This window comes from Rhinopithecus bieti, unplaced genomic scaffold, assembly GCF_001698545.2.
Source record: "Rhinopithecus bieti isolate Rb0 unplaced genomic scaffold, ASM169854v2 scaffold_64915, whole genome shotgun sequence".
Lineage (NCBI taxonomy): Eukaryota > Metazoa > Chordata > Mammalia > Primates > Cercopithecidae > Rhinopithecus > Rhinopithecus bieti.
The window spans coordinates 42,472-62,225 of NW_016825936.1; the positions used below are offsets into that span (position 1 = coordinate 42,472).

At 36.4% G+C, this 19,754-nt stretch overlaps 1 protein-coding gene across 1 annotated transcript in view; it reads right to left on the bottom strand.

The window, feature by feature from the left end:
* The window catches only part of SPATA7 (spermatogenesis associated 7), a 59,621-nt gene extending 40,290 nt beyond the window's left edge, over positions 1-19,331 (bottom strand). Inside the window, 4 exon segments of the mRNA XM_017863235.1 lie at positions 9,014-9,061; positions 11,690-11,784; positions 13,667-13,745; positions 19,244-19,331. Of these exon segments, the coding sequence (XP_017718724.1) occupies positions 9,014-9,061; positions 11,690-11,784; positions 13,667-13,745; positions 19,244-19,262 (241 nt within the window). The 5' untranslated portion in view covers positions 19,263-19,331.
* Positions 19,332-19,754: the final 423 nt, after the last annotated feature.

Sequence of the window (19,754 nt, forward strand, 5' to 3'; positions counted from 1 at the left end):
CAAAGGTTTGTTGCAAACATAAAAGAATAGAAAAGGGAGAATACAAAGTGTCAAGCACAAGGCCTGAGAAAGACACTGTGTTTGTAGCTATGAACTATAGCAGGCAGCTACATAGGATTCTGTATGTGATAAGTTGCCTTTCTCATGCTACATTCAAAATTCTCCCTTTGTCTTTGATTTCTGACAATTTAATTATAATGTGTCTTGGAATAGACCTCTTCATGTTCAATCTATTTGGGATCCTTTGGGCTTTCTGAATCTAATCCATTTCCTTCCCTAGAGTTGGGAAGTTCTCCAGTCGTTATTTCTTTAAATAAACTTTCTGCCAGTCTCTCCTTTTGAAACTCCCAGAGTATGCATGGTTTGCTTAATGATATACCCTATATCCCTAGGTTTTTTTCACTCTTTTCAATTGTTTTCTTCTCTGACTGAATAATTTCCAATTACCTGTCTTCAAGTTTTCCGATTATTCTACCTTAACATGTCTGCAGTTAAAACCCTCTATTGTATTTTCATTTCCTTCAGCTTTAGAATTTCTATTTGCTTCTTTAAAATTTTCTTTGTTGAACTTATCAGTTTGTTCATGTATTGTTTCCTTGATCTCTTTGAGTTGTCTATCAGTGTTCTCTTGCCAAGCTTCTTCAAAACAATTATTTTGAATTTTGTCAGGCAATTCATAGATCTCTATTTCTTGGGATTTGTTACTAGAAATTTATTGTGTTCCTTTGGTAGTGTCATGTTTCCTATATTTTCTGTGTTCCATGTAGACCTGCATTTCTGTCTCTGCATTTGAAGAAGTACTCACCTCTTCCAGACTTTACGTACTGGCTTCAATAGGGAAATTATCCATCATATTACCTGTGGTGGGTGTGAGCCCACCAGCTTAGTGGGGTGTGCATCAGTGTCAGGTCTGAAGATACGTAGGGGTGCTGGGTCTGAGTAGGTGTGTGTGGTGGTGCCAGTCTAAGCTGGGAATGTGAAGGGTAAATTTGAATTTTAAACCCAAAAGTGTGGCTGAATAAGAGGATTAATATATATCTTCAAGGTTTTTTTTTTAAAAAGGGGATAATTTTATTTTACATATCTATTTTTTTAAGAAAATTAATACCAGTATGAAAATTTTGCAAAGCTTTCCTAATTAAAGTTGACACACAGTTAAGGAGAATTATTTGGTCTCATGAAAATTAGGTAAAACCAACTTAATTCAAATGATCCAGATATTTAAAGCATGTAAACACTGAACCAGTTTTGTGCTAGAAAAAAGTTACTAATATGATACAGAAGAAAAAAATATAAAGCACAAAATTAAAATCTGGAAGGGTCCTTAGAAATCATCTAATTACCTTTCATTTTACNTTTTTTTTGAGATAGAGTTTCACTCTTGCTGCCCAGGCTGGAGTGCAATGGCGTGATCTTGGCTCACTGCAACCTCCGCCTCCCAGGTTCAAGTGATTCTCGTGCCTCAGCCTCCCAAGTAGCTGGGACTACAGGTGCATGCCACCACACCTGGCTAATTTCTGTATTTTTAGTAGAGAAGGGGGTTTCACCATGTTTCTCTACAGGCTGGTCTCGAACTCCTGACCTCAGGTGATTCTCCCGCCTCAGCCTCCCAAAGTGCTGGAATTACAGGCGTGAGCCACTATGCCTGACCTAAAATACTTTTAAATACTTAGTAGGGCTACTCTACTACTCTTTTCTATTCATGTTCAGATTATTTATGGCTATTTTCTCATATATATGTAGGTTACTTTTGGAACATTTTGTCAAGTAGTATATGAACAATATTCATTTTTGGCATCTTAATTGAGCTCACATTGAATTTAGAAATTACTTTAAAAGGATCAATACTTTAAAAGTATGTATCAATATAATATATTTGCATTATATAGAATCTTTTTATCTTATAACAAGATATGCCCTTTCTTTTGGTCCAGTCAATACATTAACCAAATTTATCTGGTTAATATATTATTTCCAGTCATGACCGGTAGTCATTCTATTTAAGTTTGTATATATTAGATTGCTTAGGTAATAATTTTTTCAGCTTTGTTAAGGTATAGCGGACAAATTATATATGTTTCAGGCATTTAATCTGATATTCTGATATATATTGTGAATAATCATCATAATCAAGATAATTAATATATCACCTAATATAGTCACCACTTTTTCTTTTTTTGTGGTGAAAACACAGATGTACCGTCTTAGCAAATTTCAAGTATATTATACAGTACTGTTAACTCTAATTAATACTGTACACTAGATCTCCAGAACTTACTCAACTTGCATAACTAAAACTTTATACTCTTTGACCAACATCTCCCCCTTTCCTCCTTCCTGTAGCCCCTGGAAATTTCCATTTTACTCTCTGCCTCTTTGAGGTTGCCCACTTTAGATTGCACATATACATGTTTAATAATCCAGATACAGGCAAGTACCACATTACCTCACTTACATCTGGAATCTAAAATGAACCTTCAGGTTCATCTGTGTTGTCACAAATGACAGAAAAAACAGGATTTCCTTCTTTTTAAAAGCTGACTATGTGGTGTGGGTTTTGTGTCTATGTTATAAATGTGGTGTGGGTTGTGTATATGTGCATGTAACATTTCTTTACACACATACCACATTTTCTTTATCCATTCATCTGTCAACAGACAGTTTGTTTCTGTATCTTGACTACTCAATATAATGCTGCAACAAACGTGGGAGAACAGATATCTTCTTGACATACTGACTTCATTTCCTTTGGATATATATTCAGAAGTGGGATTGCTTAATCATATGGTAGTTCTCTTTTCAATTTTTTGAGGAGGCTGTATATTGATTTGCCTAATGGCTGTACCAACTTACATTCCTAGCAACAGTGCACAAGGGTTCCCTTCTCTCCACATCCCTGCCAACACTTTTTATACGTCGTCTTTTTGAGAGCCATTCTCACAGGTGTGAGTGATATCTCATTAGGGTTTTGATTTGCATTTTCCCTGATAATTAGTAATGTAAAGCATCTTTTCATATACTTGTTGGCCACTTGTATGTCTTCCTTTGAGAATGCCTACTCAGGTCCTTCATGCATTTTTATAGCAAGGTTTTGTTTTGTTTTGTTTTTTTGCTATTGAGTTGTACTTATTACTTACATAGTTGGGATATTAACCTCTTATCAGATACATGGTTTGCAAATATTTCCTCCCATTCTGTAAGTTGCCTATGCATTCTACTCTGTCAATTGTTTCCTTTGCTGTACAAAAGCTTTTGAGTTTGGTGAATTCCATTTGTCTATTTTCACTCTTGTTGCCTGGCTTTTGGAGTCTTATCCAAAAACATTATTGCCCAGACTAATGCCAAGAAGCTTTTTTTCTATGTTCCCTTCTAGTAGTTTTATGGATTAGGGCCTTATATTTAAGTTTTTTAATCCATTTTGAGCTGATTTTTGTATGAGTTGATTTTTGGTTATGGCTTAAGAGTCCATTTTCATCCTTCTCCGTGGGCCTATCCAGTTTTCCCAGAGTCATTTATTGATGACACTATCCTTTCCCCATTGTGTGTGTTTGGTACCCTTTTGAAGATCAGTTTACTATAAATACATGGATTTATTTCTGGGTTCTCCATTCTTTTCCATTGGTCTGATAAGTGTTTTTATGCCAGTTCCATGATGTTTTTATTACTATAGCTTTGAAATATATTTTGAAATTTGGAGAGTGTGATTTCTCCAACTTTATTTTTCTTGCTCAAGATTGTTTTGATTGTTTGTGGTCTCCTGTGGTCCCACATGAATTTTAGGATTGTTTGTTCTATTTCTGTAAAGAATCTCTTTAAGATTTCTATAGGGACTGCAGTAAATTTATAGAACACTTTGGGTAGTACAAAAATTATAACAATATTAATTATTCCAATTCATAAACATGGATGTCTTCCATTTATCTGTGTCTTTTAAAATTTCCTTTATTGATGTTTAATAGTTTTCAGTGTACAAGTTTTCAACCTTTTTGTTTAAGGTTATTCCTAAGCATTTTATCCTTTCTGTTGCTGTTGCAAATGGCATTGTTTCATTAATTTCCTTTTCAGACAGTTGTTTGTGTACAGAAATGCCACTGGTTTTTGTACTTTAATTTTGTATCCTGAAACTATATTGAATTTCTTTATTGCAACAGTTCTTTTTTATTGGGCATTAGGGTATTCTACATATATTACCATGTCATCACAAACAGAAATTACTTTTTTTTTTTTTTTTTTTTTTTTTGAGACAGGGTCTTTCTCTGTTGCCCATGCTGGGGTTCAGTGGCACAAAGTTCACTGTGACCTTGACTTCCTGGGCTCAAGTGATCCTCCTGTCTCAGCTTCCAATGTAGCTAGGACTACAGGTATGTGTCACCATGCCTGGTTAATTTTTAGTTTTTTTATTTTGTAGATACGTGGTCTCACTATGTTGCCCAGGCTGGCCACTCCTGGCCTCAAGTGATCTCCCCACCTTGGTCCCCCAAAGTGTGATTACAGGTGTGAGCCACCACACCCAGTTTTACTTCTTTCTTTCTAAGTGGTATGCCTTTTATTTTTCTTGTCTAATTGCTCTGGCTAGGACTTCCAGTACTATGTTATATAGAAGTGGCAAAAATGGGGACTCTTTGCCTTATACCAGATCTTAGAGGAAAAGCTTTTTCTTCATTAAGCATCATGTTACCTGTGGGATTTTCATATATCGGTTTCATGCTGTTGAGGTAAGTTCCTTCTATTCCTATTTTGTTGGGAGAGTTTATCACGAATGGATGCTGAATTTTGTCAAATGGTTTTTCTGCATGTATTGAGATGATTGTGTAGTTTTTAATCTTTCACTATGTTACTGTGGTATATCATACGGGTTGATTTGCATATGTTGAACCACCTTTGTATCCCAGGGATAAATCTGACTTGGTCATGGTGTTTGATTCTTTTAACATGCAGTTGAATTCAGTTTGCTGGTATTTTACTGAAGATTTCTGCACTTAAATTAATCAGATATATTGGCCTGTAGCTTTCTTTTCTTGTGGTGTCTTTGTCTGGTTTTGGCTTCAGAGTGGTGTTAGCCTCATAAAATAAGTTTGGAAGTATTCCCACTTCTATTTTTATAAGAGTTTAAGAAGGACTGGTACTAACCTTTCTTTGAATGTTTGGTAGATTTACCTATGAAGATATCTGGTCCTGGGTTATTCTTTGTTGGGAAGTTTTTTTTTTTTAAATTTTTAATTTTATTTTCTTGAGATTTTATCTCATTCTGTCGCCCAGGCTGGAGTGCAGTGGCATGATCTTGGCTCATTGCAACCTCCACCTCCTGGATTCAAGTGATTCTTCTGCCTCAGCCTCCTGAATAGCTGGGATTATAGGTGCACAACACCATGCCTGGCTAATTTTTTTGTATTTTTTCATAGAGTCGGGGATTCACCATGTTGGCCAGAAGGTCTCGAACTCCTGACCTAAAGTGATCTGCCTGCCTTGGCCTCCCAAAGTGCTGGGATTACAGGCATAAGCCACCACATCTGGCCTCTGTTGGGAGGTTTTTGGTTACTGATTCAATCTCCTTTTTTCTATTGGTCTATTCAGGATATTTCTTCTTGATTCAGTTTTTGTAGGTTGTATGTTTCTAGGGATTTACCTAGATATCAGAAACTTTTTTTATAACCAAATTTCTCTTGGTTTGCAAGGTTGCTGTGAGAAATTAGCTGATGATCTTGCATAGGATTCTGTATGTGATAAAAAAGGAAGGTCACAGGTAAAATGACTTGCCCATATAACTTGTATGTAGTGACCAAACTGGTCTTTAAAAATATGTACCAAGAAGTCTCTACTCTTGCCTAACATGCCTTTTTTCCTCCTTTAAAATTATTTGAATCTAATTTTCCATAAAAAATGACAGCCTACACAAAGGTTTGTTGCAAACATAAAAAGAATAGAAAAGGGAGAATACAAAGTGTCAAGCACAAGGCCTGAGAAAGACACTGTGTTTGTAGCTATGAACTATAGCAGGCAGCTACATAGGATTCTGTATGTGATAAGTTGCCTTTCTCATGCTACATTCAAAATTCTCCCTTTGTCTTTGATTTCTGACAATTTAATTATAATGTGTCTTGGAATAGACCTCTTCATGTTCAATCTATTTGGGATCCTTTGGGCTTTCTGAATCTAATCCATTTCCTTCCCTAGAGTTGGGAAGTTCTCCAGTCGTTATTTCTTTAAATAAACTTTCTGCCAGTCTCTCCTTTTGAAACTCCCAGAGTATGCATGGTTTGCTTAATGATATACCCTATATCCCTAGGTTTTTTTCACTCTTTTTCAATTGTTTTTCTTCTCTGACTGAATAATTTCCAATTACCTGTCTTCAAGTTTTCCGATTATTCTACCTTAACATGTCTGCAGTTAAAACCCTCTATTGTATTTTTCATTTCCTTCAGCTTTAGAATTTCTATTTGCTTCTTTAAAAATTTTCTTTGTTGAACTTATCAGTTTGTTCATGTATTGTTTCCTTGATCTCTTTGAGTTGTCTATCAGTGTTCTCTTGCCAAGCTTCTTCAAAACAATTATTTTGAATTTTTGTCAGGCAATTCATAGATCTCTATTTCTTGGGATTTGTTACTAGAAATTTATTGTGTTCCTTTGGTAGTGTCATGTTTCCTATATTTTTCTGTGTTCCATGTAGACCTGCATTTCTGTCTCTGCATTTGAAGAAGTACTCACCTCTTCCAGACTTTACGTACTGGCTTCAATAGGGAAATTATCCATCATATTACCTGTGGTGGGTGTGAGCCCACCAGCTTAGTGGGGTGTGCATCAGTGTCAGGTCTGAAGATACGTAGGGGTGCTGGGTCTGAGTAGGTGTGTGTGGTGGTGCCAGTCTAAGCTGGGAATGTGAAGGGTAAATTTGAATTTTAAACCCAAAAGTGTGGCTGAATAAGAGGATTAATATATNTGAAGGTTTGTTGCAAACATAAAAGAATAGAAAAGGGAGAATACAAAGTGTCAAGCACAAGGCCTGAGAAAGACACTGTGTTTGTACCTATGAACTATAGCTGGTAGCTACTGTCTCCCCTACCTTCTATCTCTTCAACTAAGAAGATATACAAGAAGAGATGAGTTAACCATTCCTACTGTTTGTGATCTTTCCTAGATTGCACCCAAAAGGCATTTCCCTATCTATGCTTTTATTCTTTTATCATTTACCATGAACTAACCTTAGGTGAATATTTACTTTTTAATGTAGAAATGTTCTCAAACTCTATATAAATTCAAATATTAACTTAGAAAACTTAGAAACTTAGAAAACACTGAACTTAAAATTTATAACACTGATTTTTATATGATTAATAAGACAATCATAGGCTGTGACAGCCATGTTTTAAAGTATACACTTTTAAAGTATCCTATTTTAAAGTATACATTTCTTAACTGAAATCAAACAAAGCCTTCAAATGGTATTCTTCAGAAGTTTTAAACAGGGTTTTCAAATTTTCAGTCGGATGATTTGCTTTGTAAATATTTCTAAAAATGAAGATACTTGGTCAAAGGGTAGATATATAAGGATTCTACATATACTGTGTCAATATTATGGGTTTTCTTTTTCCTTTTTATTTTTTTCTTGAGACAGGGTCTCACTCTGTCACCTAGGCTGGAGTGCGGTGGCATGATCATGGCTTACTGCAGCCTTGACCTCCCTGGCTCAAGTAATCCTCCCACCTTAGCCTCCTGAGTAGCTGGGACCAGAGTTGCATGCCACCACATCCAGCTAATTTTTGTATTTTCTAGGCTACTCTAAAATGCCTGAACTCAAGTGATCCACGTGCCTCTGTCTCCCAAAGTGCTGATTATAGGTGTGAGCCACTGTGCCTGGGTATTTCTGGATAATTTTTAAGTTAGAAATGCTTTCTCAAAAGGTAATGTGTCAACACCTTTTAGTATGGCTACTATTAAACAAATAGAAAAAAGCAAGTGTTGGGGAAGACATGGGGAAATCTGAATACTTGAGCATCATTAGTTGTAATGTAAAATGGTGCAGCTGCTACAGAAAACAATGTGGTCGCTGGGTGCAGTGGCTCACGCCTGTAATCCCAGCACTTTGGGGGACTGAGGCAGATGGATCACTTAAGCTCAGGAGTTTGAGACAAGCCTGGGCAACATGGTAAAACCCTGTCTCTACATAAAAAGACAATTACAGGCTGTGACAAAATTAGCTGGGCGTGGTGGCTTGCACCTGTAATCCCACTTACTTGGAAGGCTGAGGTGGGAGGATTGCTTGAGCCCAGGAGGATTACTTGCAGTGAGGTGAGATCACTCCACTGCATTTTAGCCCCAGGACAATAGAATGAGACCCTGTGTCAAAAAAAAAAAAAGAAAAGAAAAAAGGAAATAGTATGCTTTCTCAAAAAATTAAAAATAGAATATATGATTTAGCAATTCCACTTCTGAATATACTCCCAAAATCTTTAAAAGGAGGGTCTTGAAGAGGTATTTGTATACTCATGTCCATAGCAGTATAGTTTATTCACCACAGCCAAAAGGTGAATGTAACCCAAGTGTCCATCAACTGACGAATGCATAAATAAAATGTGGGTATATATATAGAATGGAATTTTATTCAGCCTTTAAAAAGGAGATTCTGACTCATTACGATGTGGGTGAACCTTGAGGACATCATGCTAGGTGAAATAAGCCAGTCACAACAGAACAAACATTATATGATTCCACTTATATAAGGTACCTAAAATAGATTCATAGAGATTGTAAGTACAATGGTGACAGTAGTCAAATTCACAGAGATAAAAAGAATGTTGGTTTTCAGGGCCTATGGGAGGAAATTAATGTTTATGTGGCACAGGAATTTCAGTTTTGCAATACAGAGTTCTGGAGGTAGTGGTTATCATTGTACCACAATATTCATGTACTTAATATTGAACTGGACACTTAAAAATGGTTAAGACAGTAAATTTTATGTTATGTATATTTTATCTTAATTTTTTTTAAATTAAAATAATGTTAAAAAATTACTTACACTTTACACTGGTATTCATGCTTACTGGAACTGAGCAGTCTACTGCAGCTGAAAGAGAAAGCTAATAGTTCAATAATATTCTCAGTATTTATAAATGACAAATACCAAATGTGGAAATCACAAAATGTTCCAGACCTTGCAGTTGTTTATTGTACTTCTAGAGATGGAAAACACAATACCCTTGATTAAAAATACACTGTTGGGATTAATAAATCATTCAATACTGCAGAAGAAAATACTAGTGAACTTGAAAACACAGCAATATAAACTATTCAGAATGAAACAGACTTAACATACTTATAATGTAGTCCCAAAACAAGCTTGGGGGAAAAAAAGCAAAATGGAAGACTTACACGGCCTGATTTCAAGACTTACTGTAATGCTACAATAATTAAGGCAGTGTGGTATGGGGCTTAAAGACAGACATATAGATCAACAGAACCAAGGGGTTAAGTCCACATATATGGTCAACTGACTTTCAAAAAGTACTAGGACAATTAAATAGAGAAAAGATAACCTCTTCAACAAATGGTACTGGGAAATTTGGATATGAAGAGGTAAAAAAACAAAACAAACAAAAAACATCAAAATCCTTATACCATATACAAAAACTAACTCAAAATGGATCACAAATTTAAATGTAAGGGCTAAAACTTTAAAACTTCTAGAAGAAAACATATTAAGAAAATCTGAGTGACCTAAGGTTAGGTAAATATTTCTTGAACAGATTATGAAAACAAGTATAAAAAACTAAAGATTTCATAATTTTCACATCACAAAATATTTTCTTTTGATTTTTTTTAGCCATTTAAAACATAAGCATCATAAAATATAAACTAAAATTTAAAACTTTAGCTATTTAAATGAGAAGATAATAAAATTTAAAAGACAGTCAAAATTGGTGAAATTCAAATAAGGTCTGTAGTTAATGGGATTGCATCAATATTGATTTCCTGGTTTTGATAACTATACTATGGTTTTAAGATTTTAACATTAGCAGAAGAGCAGGGTAAAGGGTATATGGTAACTCTCTATACCATTTTTAAATGTTTCTGTCAGTCTAAAAATTTTTTCAGAATACAGATTTAAACAAGAAAATGAAAACACCAGCTACAGATTGCGAAAAAAAAATCTGCAAAACATATATCTAATACAGAATCTGTATATAAAGAAACTCTCACAACTTAATACTAAAGAGACAACTCATTTTTAATAATGGGTAAAAGATTTGAATAGCCATTTCACCAAAGAAGATATACAGGTGGGAAATAATAACGTAACATCACTAGAAATCAGGGAAATGCAAACTAAAACTGTGAAGTTATACTATTTCATATTCCCTAGAATGGTTAAAAAAGGACCGTCAACACCAAGGGTTGGTAAGGGTGCAGAAGTAATGGAAATGTAAATGGTATATTCCCTCTGGAAAACTGTAGTTTCTTATAAAAGTAAACTTATACTTAATATATTACCTCACAGTTCTACTCCTGACACATAACTTTACCCGAGTGAAATGTAAACACATCTGCCAAAATTGTATGTGAATGTTTATAGCAGCTTTACTCCTAATGGCCAAAAGTGAGTCAATACAATCCAAATGTTTAACAAATCGTGAATCATAAACAAATTGTGGTCTATTCATTAAATGAAATACTCCTTAACAATACAAAAGAATAAATGGTGGTACACAGAACAGCATGATTAGTCTCAAGATCATTAAGCTACCTGAAAAAAGGCAGACCCAAAACAATACACGATTCCATTTCTATGAACTTATAGAAAAGGTAAAACTACAGGAGAGAGACCAGATCAGTGGTTGCCAGGGATTTGTCAGGAGGGGACTGACTGCAAAGGACTACGGGGTACTCTTTGAGGTAATGGATTTTTTTCTATATCAAGGGTTGGCAAATTTTTTCTACAATGGGCCAGGTAGTAAATGCTTCGGGCTCTGCAGGGTGATACAGTCTGTTGCAACTGGTCAACTCTGCTTTTTAGTTTAAAACCTGCCACAGACAATATGTAAAAGATTGAAAATGACTGTTTGTCTACGGATAACTAAATTTGAATTTCATGTCACAAAATATTGTTTTTATGTATTGCTACCATTTAAAAATATGAACACCATTCTTAGTTCATGGGCTGTACAGAAACAGGTGGTAGAGGGTTTGACCTGAACGGTGTAGTTAGCTGATTCCTGTTTTACAGCATGGTTGTAGTAGTATTTATACAAATGTGTTCATTTTTCAAAATATTTATCTGTACACATTATAATCAATGCATTTTATAATGTAAGTTTTATCTCAATACAGCTGATAAAAGAAAAAAAATTAAACAGAAAAATAGCTAGCATCTTCTTTGTGCAACTTCCATAGATGTGTAAACAAAAAAGCAGATTACAAATTTTTATATTAAAAGCAATATCTAACAAAATATTATTAGCAATAGAGATAAAATGAAATAAAACAGGCATTATATAGATTTTAAATATAGTTAACAAAAATGGGTGTGAATTTGCTAAGTACCTAGAGTCAATAATTTGTATCACACTAAACCAAACAAACACAAATCCTCTTATATATATATAACGTTTTCATTTTTGCTATAGATGTATTTTAATGAGAAGTGAAGCTGGAGGTTTAAATTGAGTACAGAGAGTTCACATTTGCACATTTTTACCTTTGGCTGAAAGGATTTTATTATAGTGAACAGCCATGTGATTCTTGACCAGCTGGAGAGTGCTTAGTCTGAGAGAAGAGGAGTCAGTGCAAAAGCTAAAAATTAAAACATAATCATTATATATTTAAAACTAATATAAAAATCATGAGATAAACAAGGTACTGATTATTTAACTTATTCTTATAAAATGTTCTGAAATTCAATCAGAGATATTGATATGACATTGTGATATGAATCTTTAATCTTGCACTGATAATGCCAATGAGCTATTGACCATTTGGGTTCAAACCTTCCTGAGAATAAAATTTTACAACCCTGAGAATCTGAGGAAGAGATTCTAGGATATGACCTATTATTGCATTTAGAAAACTATTTCTTTTTGGCAGCTCTCAATCTTTTAACTAAGAATGTTTAGCTGCTTGCTTAATTAGTTACGACTGTTAATACTTAAACAATCAACGGAGTTTCAGAAATTCAATGAATATCCAATCCCAAATCTCTACATACAAATATTATATTCCGAGAAGCAAATTTCTAACTTAAACCTGAAAACAAGATCTACGTATCAGTTTACTACATTCTTTTTGAAGTACTAAAACTATCTTATAACAAGTGTAATCGCAAAGAAATTCCATGACATGAAACTCCTTGGTCCTCATTCAAACCATTTAAAAGAAATCTTAGAAAGAGTTAAGCACTTACATACAAGTATAAAATGTAAATGTAGGCAAAACATTTTAAACATTAAAAAGTTTTTGAGAATACATGCAATATGGTTAAAAAAATTCAGCAGATAAAACGGCATATGGAGATTGAAAAATAAGTGACTTCTCTACCCTGACCTTTAGTCTCCCTTCCCAGAAATACACTATGTTACTGTTTAAATGCATCCTTCCAGAGGCTCTGTGCATAATATAAGCCTGTGCAATAATTACAAGCTTGATGCTACTACTAAAAATATTTACTGAATAAACGCCATTTACCATGCATTGTTCTAAACTCTTCATAAGTATAAACTTATCTCATCATTATTATTATCATTTATTCGAAGTGAAAACTGAGGCACAGAGATATGAGTTACATCTTCAAGGTTACACTGTTGATAAGGGATGCAGCTTCCATGTGACCCAAGGCAGCCTCATACTTACAACCACCATACCTATTCCAGCTCTATACATATATCCTTTAAAAGAAAGTTAGCAAACTTTACATATTGTTCTTTATCCTGATTTCTATGTACGTATATTTTAAATCTAGTTTCAACTTTTTATTTAAAATTTATTTTTTTAAAGTTTATGATTATGGCTGTATATGTATGTATGTATCACACTGTAAGACAAATAAGTGAGGCAACTGAAAATAAGATCCTCCCAACACATTTGGAGGTAACAGTATCCAAGATTTTTCATGTAAATAGGGAAAATAAGGCTTTCAATTATTTTGCCTAAGGACATACACTTATACTTCTAAGCTATAATTACAAAAATTTATTTTAAAACCTATCTTAAAATTTACCTTGAAAGCTTTAAAATATAAAATATCACAGCACCTAGAAATCCAGTTGGATAAAGAGGCCCATAGGCTTTTGCTCCTAATATGAAATGTATTATTCAAGTGCACTTTTTCTTGGCATAGCTTTTCCTTTTCAGTGCTTATGTCTTTAATACCTGCTACTTACCATTTTAACAAGGCAGGTATGCCTTAAATCAGGGTAGTTTCCTGGCAAAAGTAGAGCTGGGCTGCTGTAGCAGCTGGGAGCAGGAGACAGCCAAGTCCATATCCAGGGCACAATAATAGTTTGAAATCATAGACTCCAAAATTCTCTAATCTCAAGAACGCCTATATTTCATTAAAATTAATAATATGAAGTTCAAATATTCGTCAAATGAAATAATTTTTCCATCACGTCATATAATTTGCCAGTAAAGGAAACACTCAGACAATCTTTTAACAAAGTTACCATTTTAGGCACCTCACTTACCATTACTTTTGGTGCTCAAGTGTCCTTTAAATAGGCATGGTGGACCATATCTGGGAAGGACAGAGGCTGCTCTGACTTTTAACAAGAAAAAAAAATAATAAATTAGGATAAATGAAACACAACTTTTACAAAAACAACAATATTCAGTATTTTTTAAATTATAAATTTATCACAAAATAATTTCTTTCCCAAAAGGTGATTGTGTTTTTAGTGGTAATCTCCAAAACAGGAAGTCTGAGTTATGGCATTAAACGTAACTTAATATGCAAAATATAAATGCTATATCCCCCAAACAGAGACATTTTAAGAGGGTAAGATGACTAGTTCACTATCAGGTGGGCTGTTAAAAGCTATAACAAGGAGGACACATACAAAGTCTAGAAGATATATGGATGACTAAATGTAGAAAAAAGAAGTATCAAGATAGAAGAACTAAAATCTAGGACCAGAGAACAAAGCTTGTCAGAATAGATTAAAACAGAAAAACAAACTGAGGTCAGAATACCTATGAAGCTCTTTCTATGTCACAGGTCAGAGTGCAGGATGGAAAAAAAAATACTTAGGACAATACAAGCCAAGGCAATGCCATCTGAACTGGGAAAAAAGATAGTCATGAAATGAGCATAGCTTCTACCAAGAAAGAAGGAGGGTAAGACCTAAACATAAGAAAAAATACCAACAAACTCTCAGAAAAACCTCATTTCTCCAGATAGAACTGTGACTTTTTTCTTGTCCAGAATTTAATGCCTCTTCACCTGGAAATGACAACTCAACTTTCTTTTGGGTGACTGCTATTCCTTTACTCTTAGCCCAGGTGCTTCAAAGAGAGCTGACCCCACTGTCTGGACAGCTGCATTGACAGCGTCAGCAATGCTATGTGATCCAAGTCCCGCCATGAGATACACAATCCTGGGCCTTTGACTGGAACTATTAGGAAAGGTACTTTCATTTCACTGGGCTTGCTAAATCCAGTGAAGGGTCTAAGCAAGCCCTGTATTGCTGGTGGCCATCCTGAACCATATAAAGGAACCTGTCTGAGAAAGAAGCCTACACAGTCAAGTGGAACCAAGATAGAAAGAGATTCCTTTCCTTGGTGACATCATTTGAGTACCTGAGGCCAACCATGTTTGAAGGTCTACCTTACCTAGAGTTTTCTTTATATTAGCCAAAAAAAAAAAAAAAAAAAATCACATTTTAGCTTAAACTAGTATGAGTTGATTTCTTCATTTGTAGTCAAAATGCTATTTAGTAGTAACCCTGCCAGGCAGTGCTCCAAGCACTTTACTGGTATAAATTCATTTAATCCTTACAATACTATAATTCTCCCTACTTGATAGATGAGGGTAATTGAAGCACAGAGGTTAAACTCATAATTTGCCAAAGATTACACAAGATTGTGACAGATTTGGGATCTGAGCCCAAGCAGTCTGGTTCCTGGATCTATTACACTATCTTGACCAATATAAACTGCTCAGTACTTGAACCATGCTCTAAGCTACTACATCATGTAAAAAGATCATGTGAAACAGATCAAGAAGATATCTCAACTGTATGTAGTTTATTCCCTTCAAATTCCATTCTATTATATGTATGTTTCACTATAGGTCACAGAAAAAGGAAAAACAGGTATACCCAGAGAAGTGTGAAAGGATGAAGAGAATGAAAAAAGGTTGGAACCTAGTGATACTGCCTTGGATAGAAATGCTTCCCCACCCATCTGTAGGTGACAGCTGTGAACAAGGTGGTTAATATTTGGCCCCAGGAATCAAACCAGCTTCTCTTTAGCGTAAGATGATGATAAGAACAAACATGGAATTTAGATGTTCCTTGATGTCTATGTTCCCTTGTCTATTTACCATCAGATGTACACCAAGGCATATACTCATTGGTTTCTGCTATTCCTACAGATAAATGTCATATTAAAAGTGACAGAATTAGGGCTGGGCACAATGGCTCATGCTTGTAATCCCAGCACTTTGGGAGACCAAGGCAGGCAGATTACCTAAGCTCAGGAGTTCAAGACCAGCTTGGACAACATGGTGAAACTCTAACTGTACAAAAAAAATACAAAATTAGCTGGGTGTGGTGGTGTGCGCCTGTAGTCCCAGCTACACAGGAGGCTGAGGTGGGAGGATGATTGAGCCTAGGAGGCTGCACTGCACTCCAATCTGGGTAACAGAATAAGACCCTGTCTCAAAAAAAGAAAAAAATAAATAAAACCTAACAGAATTGAAGGGAGACATAGACAACTTAATTCATCTACCCTCTCACAGTTTCTGGGTCCTGCTTTGTGTCCTGTGTATAGGTCACATTGTCCTGTTTTTGTTTTTTTGCATGACTTGTAATTTCTTTTTGTTGAAAAGTTAACATTTTAGGTAATATATTGTAGCAACTCTAGATACAGAATCCTCTCCTAAGCTTGTTTCCATTGTTGTTCACTTGTTTGTTTAGTGACTTGGCTAAGCAATTCATCAGTCTATTTCCCATGGAATGTGAAGCCTCTGATATCACTCCTCAGCGATGAAGCTTTGTGCACGTGCACAATCACGCCTTCTCTAATGAGGTCTGAACCCCAGTCTTCGGGAGAAAGTCTCTTTCAAATTGTCCTTCCTTGAGTACTTTCCCTTAATTCTAGGTACCAAATACAGTTTTCTTATATCTTTTTAATTAATTCATTAAATTTTTTAAATACTAGAGACAGGGTGTTGCTATGTTACCCAGGCTGTTTACAAACTCCTGGCCTCAAGTGATGCTCCTGCCTCAGCCTCCTAAAATGCTGAGATTACAGGCATGAGCTGACATACCCAGCCTGTTACATCTTATACTCTTTTATGAAAGTATAACAATTCTTTAACTTTTCCTTGTATAAACCAATGTATGGTTTCTATCTCCAGATTGGACCCAGAATGAGCCAAAGGGGCATGAAGAAGTAGCCTAAAAACCAAATGCCAAGGAAAAGAACATCATTCTCTAACTATTAGGACTAAAATCCTGTCAATGAGATCGAAGATCTTAGTGCGGAAATTCATGGGTATATGAGAGCAGCCCATTTTCCTACACAATTTGATTAAAATAGCCAGAAGAAAGTCCAGTGAAGAATGATGAAAGTGTTTCTTGTGGCAGGGTTTCTCCGGAAAACCAAAGGTTTCGGAATCTACCATTGATAAGTGTCTCTATGAGACCAATAGATCAAAATATATATATATATTTTTTTGAGATGGAGTCTTGCTCTGTTGCCCAGGCTGGAGTGCAGTGGCATGATCTTGGCTCACCGCAACCTCCTCCTCCCAGGTTCAAGTGATTCTCCTGCCTCAGCCTCCCCAGTAGCTGGGACTACAGGCACATGCCACCATGCCTGGCTAATTTTTGTATTTTTTGGTAGAGACGGGGTTTAATTATGTTGCTCAGGCTGATCTCGAACTCCAGACCTGAAACTCCCAGAGTGCTGGGAAAAAAATTTTTTTCAAGTTACTTTCAGTTACCTATACTAATAGGTTGCCTCCTCTCCTCCCCAAAGGTTATTGATATTAGAGTGAAAGGCAGTTTGTTATTACCAATCTTTTCTTCATCTTCCCCCATAGGAAGCTGGAAGCAACGCCTTATATGCTACCTAGTCCAAGCCCCCATTTTATAAATAACTGAGGCCCAGGGATGTAGAGTGAGGTGAAGATGACCTAGTTAATAGGAAACAAAGATTACAAACAAGACTAACCGTTTTTCAGTCTGTTGCTCTATTATACCACTATTTAGAAGGTTTGCCTTGCAAAAGAATGTCTAAAATGTGATTACAGTAAGAGCATGACAAAAGATAATTTTTCTTTAGATATTTTAATATTTTATGCTCTGAAATAACTAAAAGCACCTCCTAATGAAATCTAAGAAATTTATTTTCAATTAAGTATTTTAGCTTTGTCTAAAATTATTTATGGTTTCCTATTAATAATAATTTACAGTATATGAAAGCTGACTGCCCCAGTCATTTGCTGATTACATTTATTTTAAAAATTCAAAATTAATAACAATATTTGATATTATCATATATTATATCCTAAAATGAAGCTAACTAAATTGTGCAAGTTGTAAAAATATTAACTTTTACATTTGGCATGAACCCAATTTTTAAAATAATTCAAAAAACAAATACTGACAACTTACTAAATCTACTATACTCTAAATTTTACATATATCCTTTCCCCCTGCTCATCCCTACCATGGAATAGTAAGTAAATGCATTGGCTTCAGATTTTATATTTTTCACCTAGATTCAAATCCTGTTCTGCCACTGTGACCTTGGCAAGTCATTTGTGATCTTTTGCTTTAGTTTCTTCACTATGAAATAAGGCTAATGCCTATCTAACAAGATATTTTTGTACATTAAATGAGATAATTTGGAAATAGTTCCTAGTACATAGTAAGGGTTTAATTTTAGTTGATGTGCAAAATTCTTAAGATCATAAAGCGTTTTGATTTGTTTTTTCTGAAACCTAGGTTGGTAAAGTGTCAGAATATACTGTTTGCCGATCAATGAATAGTTATCTCCTACAATCAGAGTAGCACTTATTTTGATCAATGACTACATAATAAAGGCAGACTCATTCAAAAAAAGACATCCAGGAATCATTTAGCAGCTTGGTTTAAAGGCAGTCTTTTAAATAGATAAAAACACTGTATTAGGAGGGGCGGGGAGTCTAAAGATTGCCTCATTTGACTCGAGGAAGGAATGCTACTGGTTCAGAAAGTGTGAAAATGCAAATTATTTCGTTTGGGCCGATTTGTAGAGATTTAAGGTTATATTTCCCCACCCCCTAACCTCACCCCATGATGTCCACCTGACTTAAGAAATCAGTAGAGAGCAGGTGTATATAGTGATTATGGATTGCTGCTAAAACTGCAGTCCGCTGACCAATAACACTGCATTACCTGGAAATTTATTATAAATGCAAAATCTCAGCCACCCCGAAGGGACCTACTGAATCATAATCTGCATTTTAACATGATTCTGAGGGGATTCCTATTTACATAAAGTTACAGAAGCCCTGGGTTACTCAATAGCTTTGGGGGAGGTAGTTACTGAATGGGAGATTTCGTATTTACTGACCACTTAAAATGTGCCAGGATCTTCTCTACATTATCTGCATTTAATCTCCAAGAACTTCATGGCTTGAGTATTTGACCCTCATGTTCAAGAGACGAGAAAACTGAGGGTCGTCTCCATGGAGAGCAGAGGGGTTTGATTTGGGGCCCGGGGAGGTCTGACTCCAAAGACCAAACCTGGTTCCTCTGCCTGGGAGCTACCGAGGTTTTAACGGCTGCACAACCCTGAGTTCAGGAGACAGGGGCCCCTGGTGTCAGGGCGACAAATTCAGGGCAAAGAAGCGGACCTGCGAGGCTAGCAAGCAGTCTCTCCCTTTTCCTTTGCGCGGGCCCGGGCTGCTCCGGGCAACACTGGCGATTCAGCCAGGGGTAGGAAGCGCCCAAGGGCGGCCTTGCACTCGGCTGCCCGGACCCGAGGCTGGGAGCGCCGGCTGGAGCAAGGGGCGAGGCGGCGGTAGCCCGTGACAACTGCCCTTTACCTCTCCGGCTGCCATCCATGCTTAGTCCTCTTGCAGCCGCCGTAGGGGCACGGGAGATCCCCTTCGGTCCTTCCCCTGGCCGGGCCCAGCCCCGGCAGTGGAGGACTGGAAAGTAAGAGTCTGCAGGGGCGGCAGCAGCAGGGAAATGGTTCCCAGGCCGGTTGCTAAGGGCCGAGTCCAGTGAGTCGCGATTATGACGTCACGGCGCAGGAGACGTGCGTTCCGCAGCCCCGCGCGTTCTGCAGCCCGGCTCCGAGGGTGCCCGGTATTAGGAGGACAGTTGCGGACGGAGAGACCTGGCGGGGAAGATGCATCGAGCCCCAGTCTGTTGCTCTGGGATCTTGCCAGTCTTCCGCAGAGCGACCTCCTGTCAGGATCCAAGTCACCAGCACCTGGCAGGCTCTGTTCCTGCGGGAAGAGCAGGGAGAGGAGGTGGACTCATCTGGCATCCACGTCCCCTGGGTCCTGGAGAAAAGTCAAACACAAATGTTAGTTGAGGTCAGGGTAACAT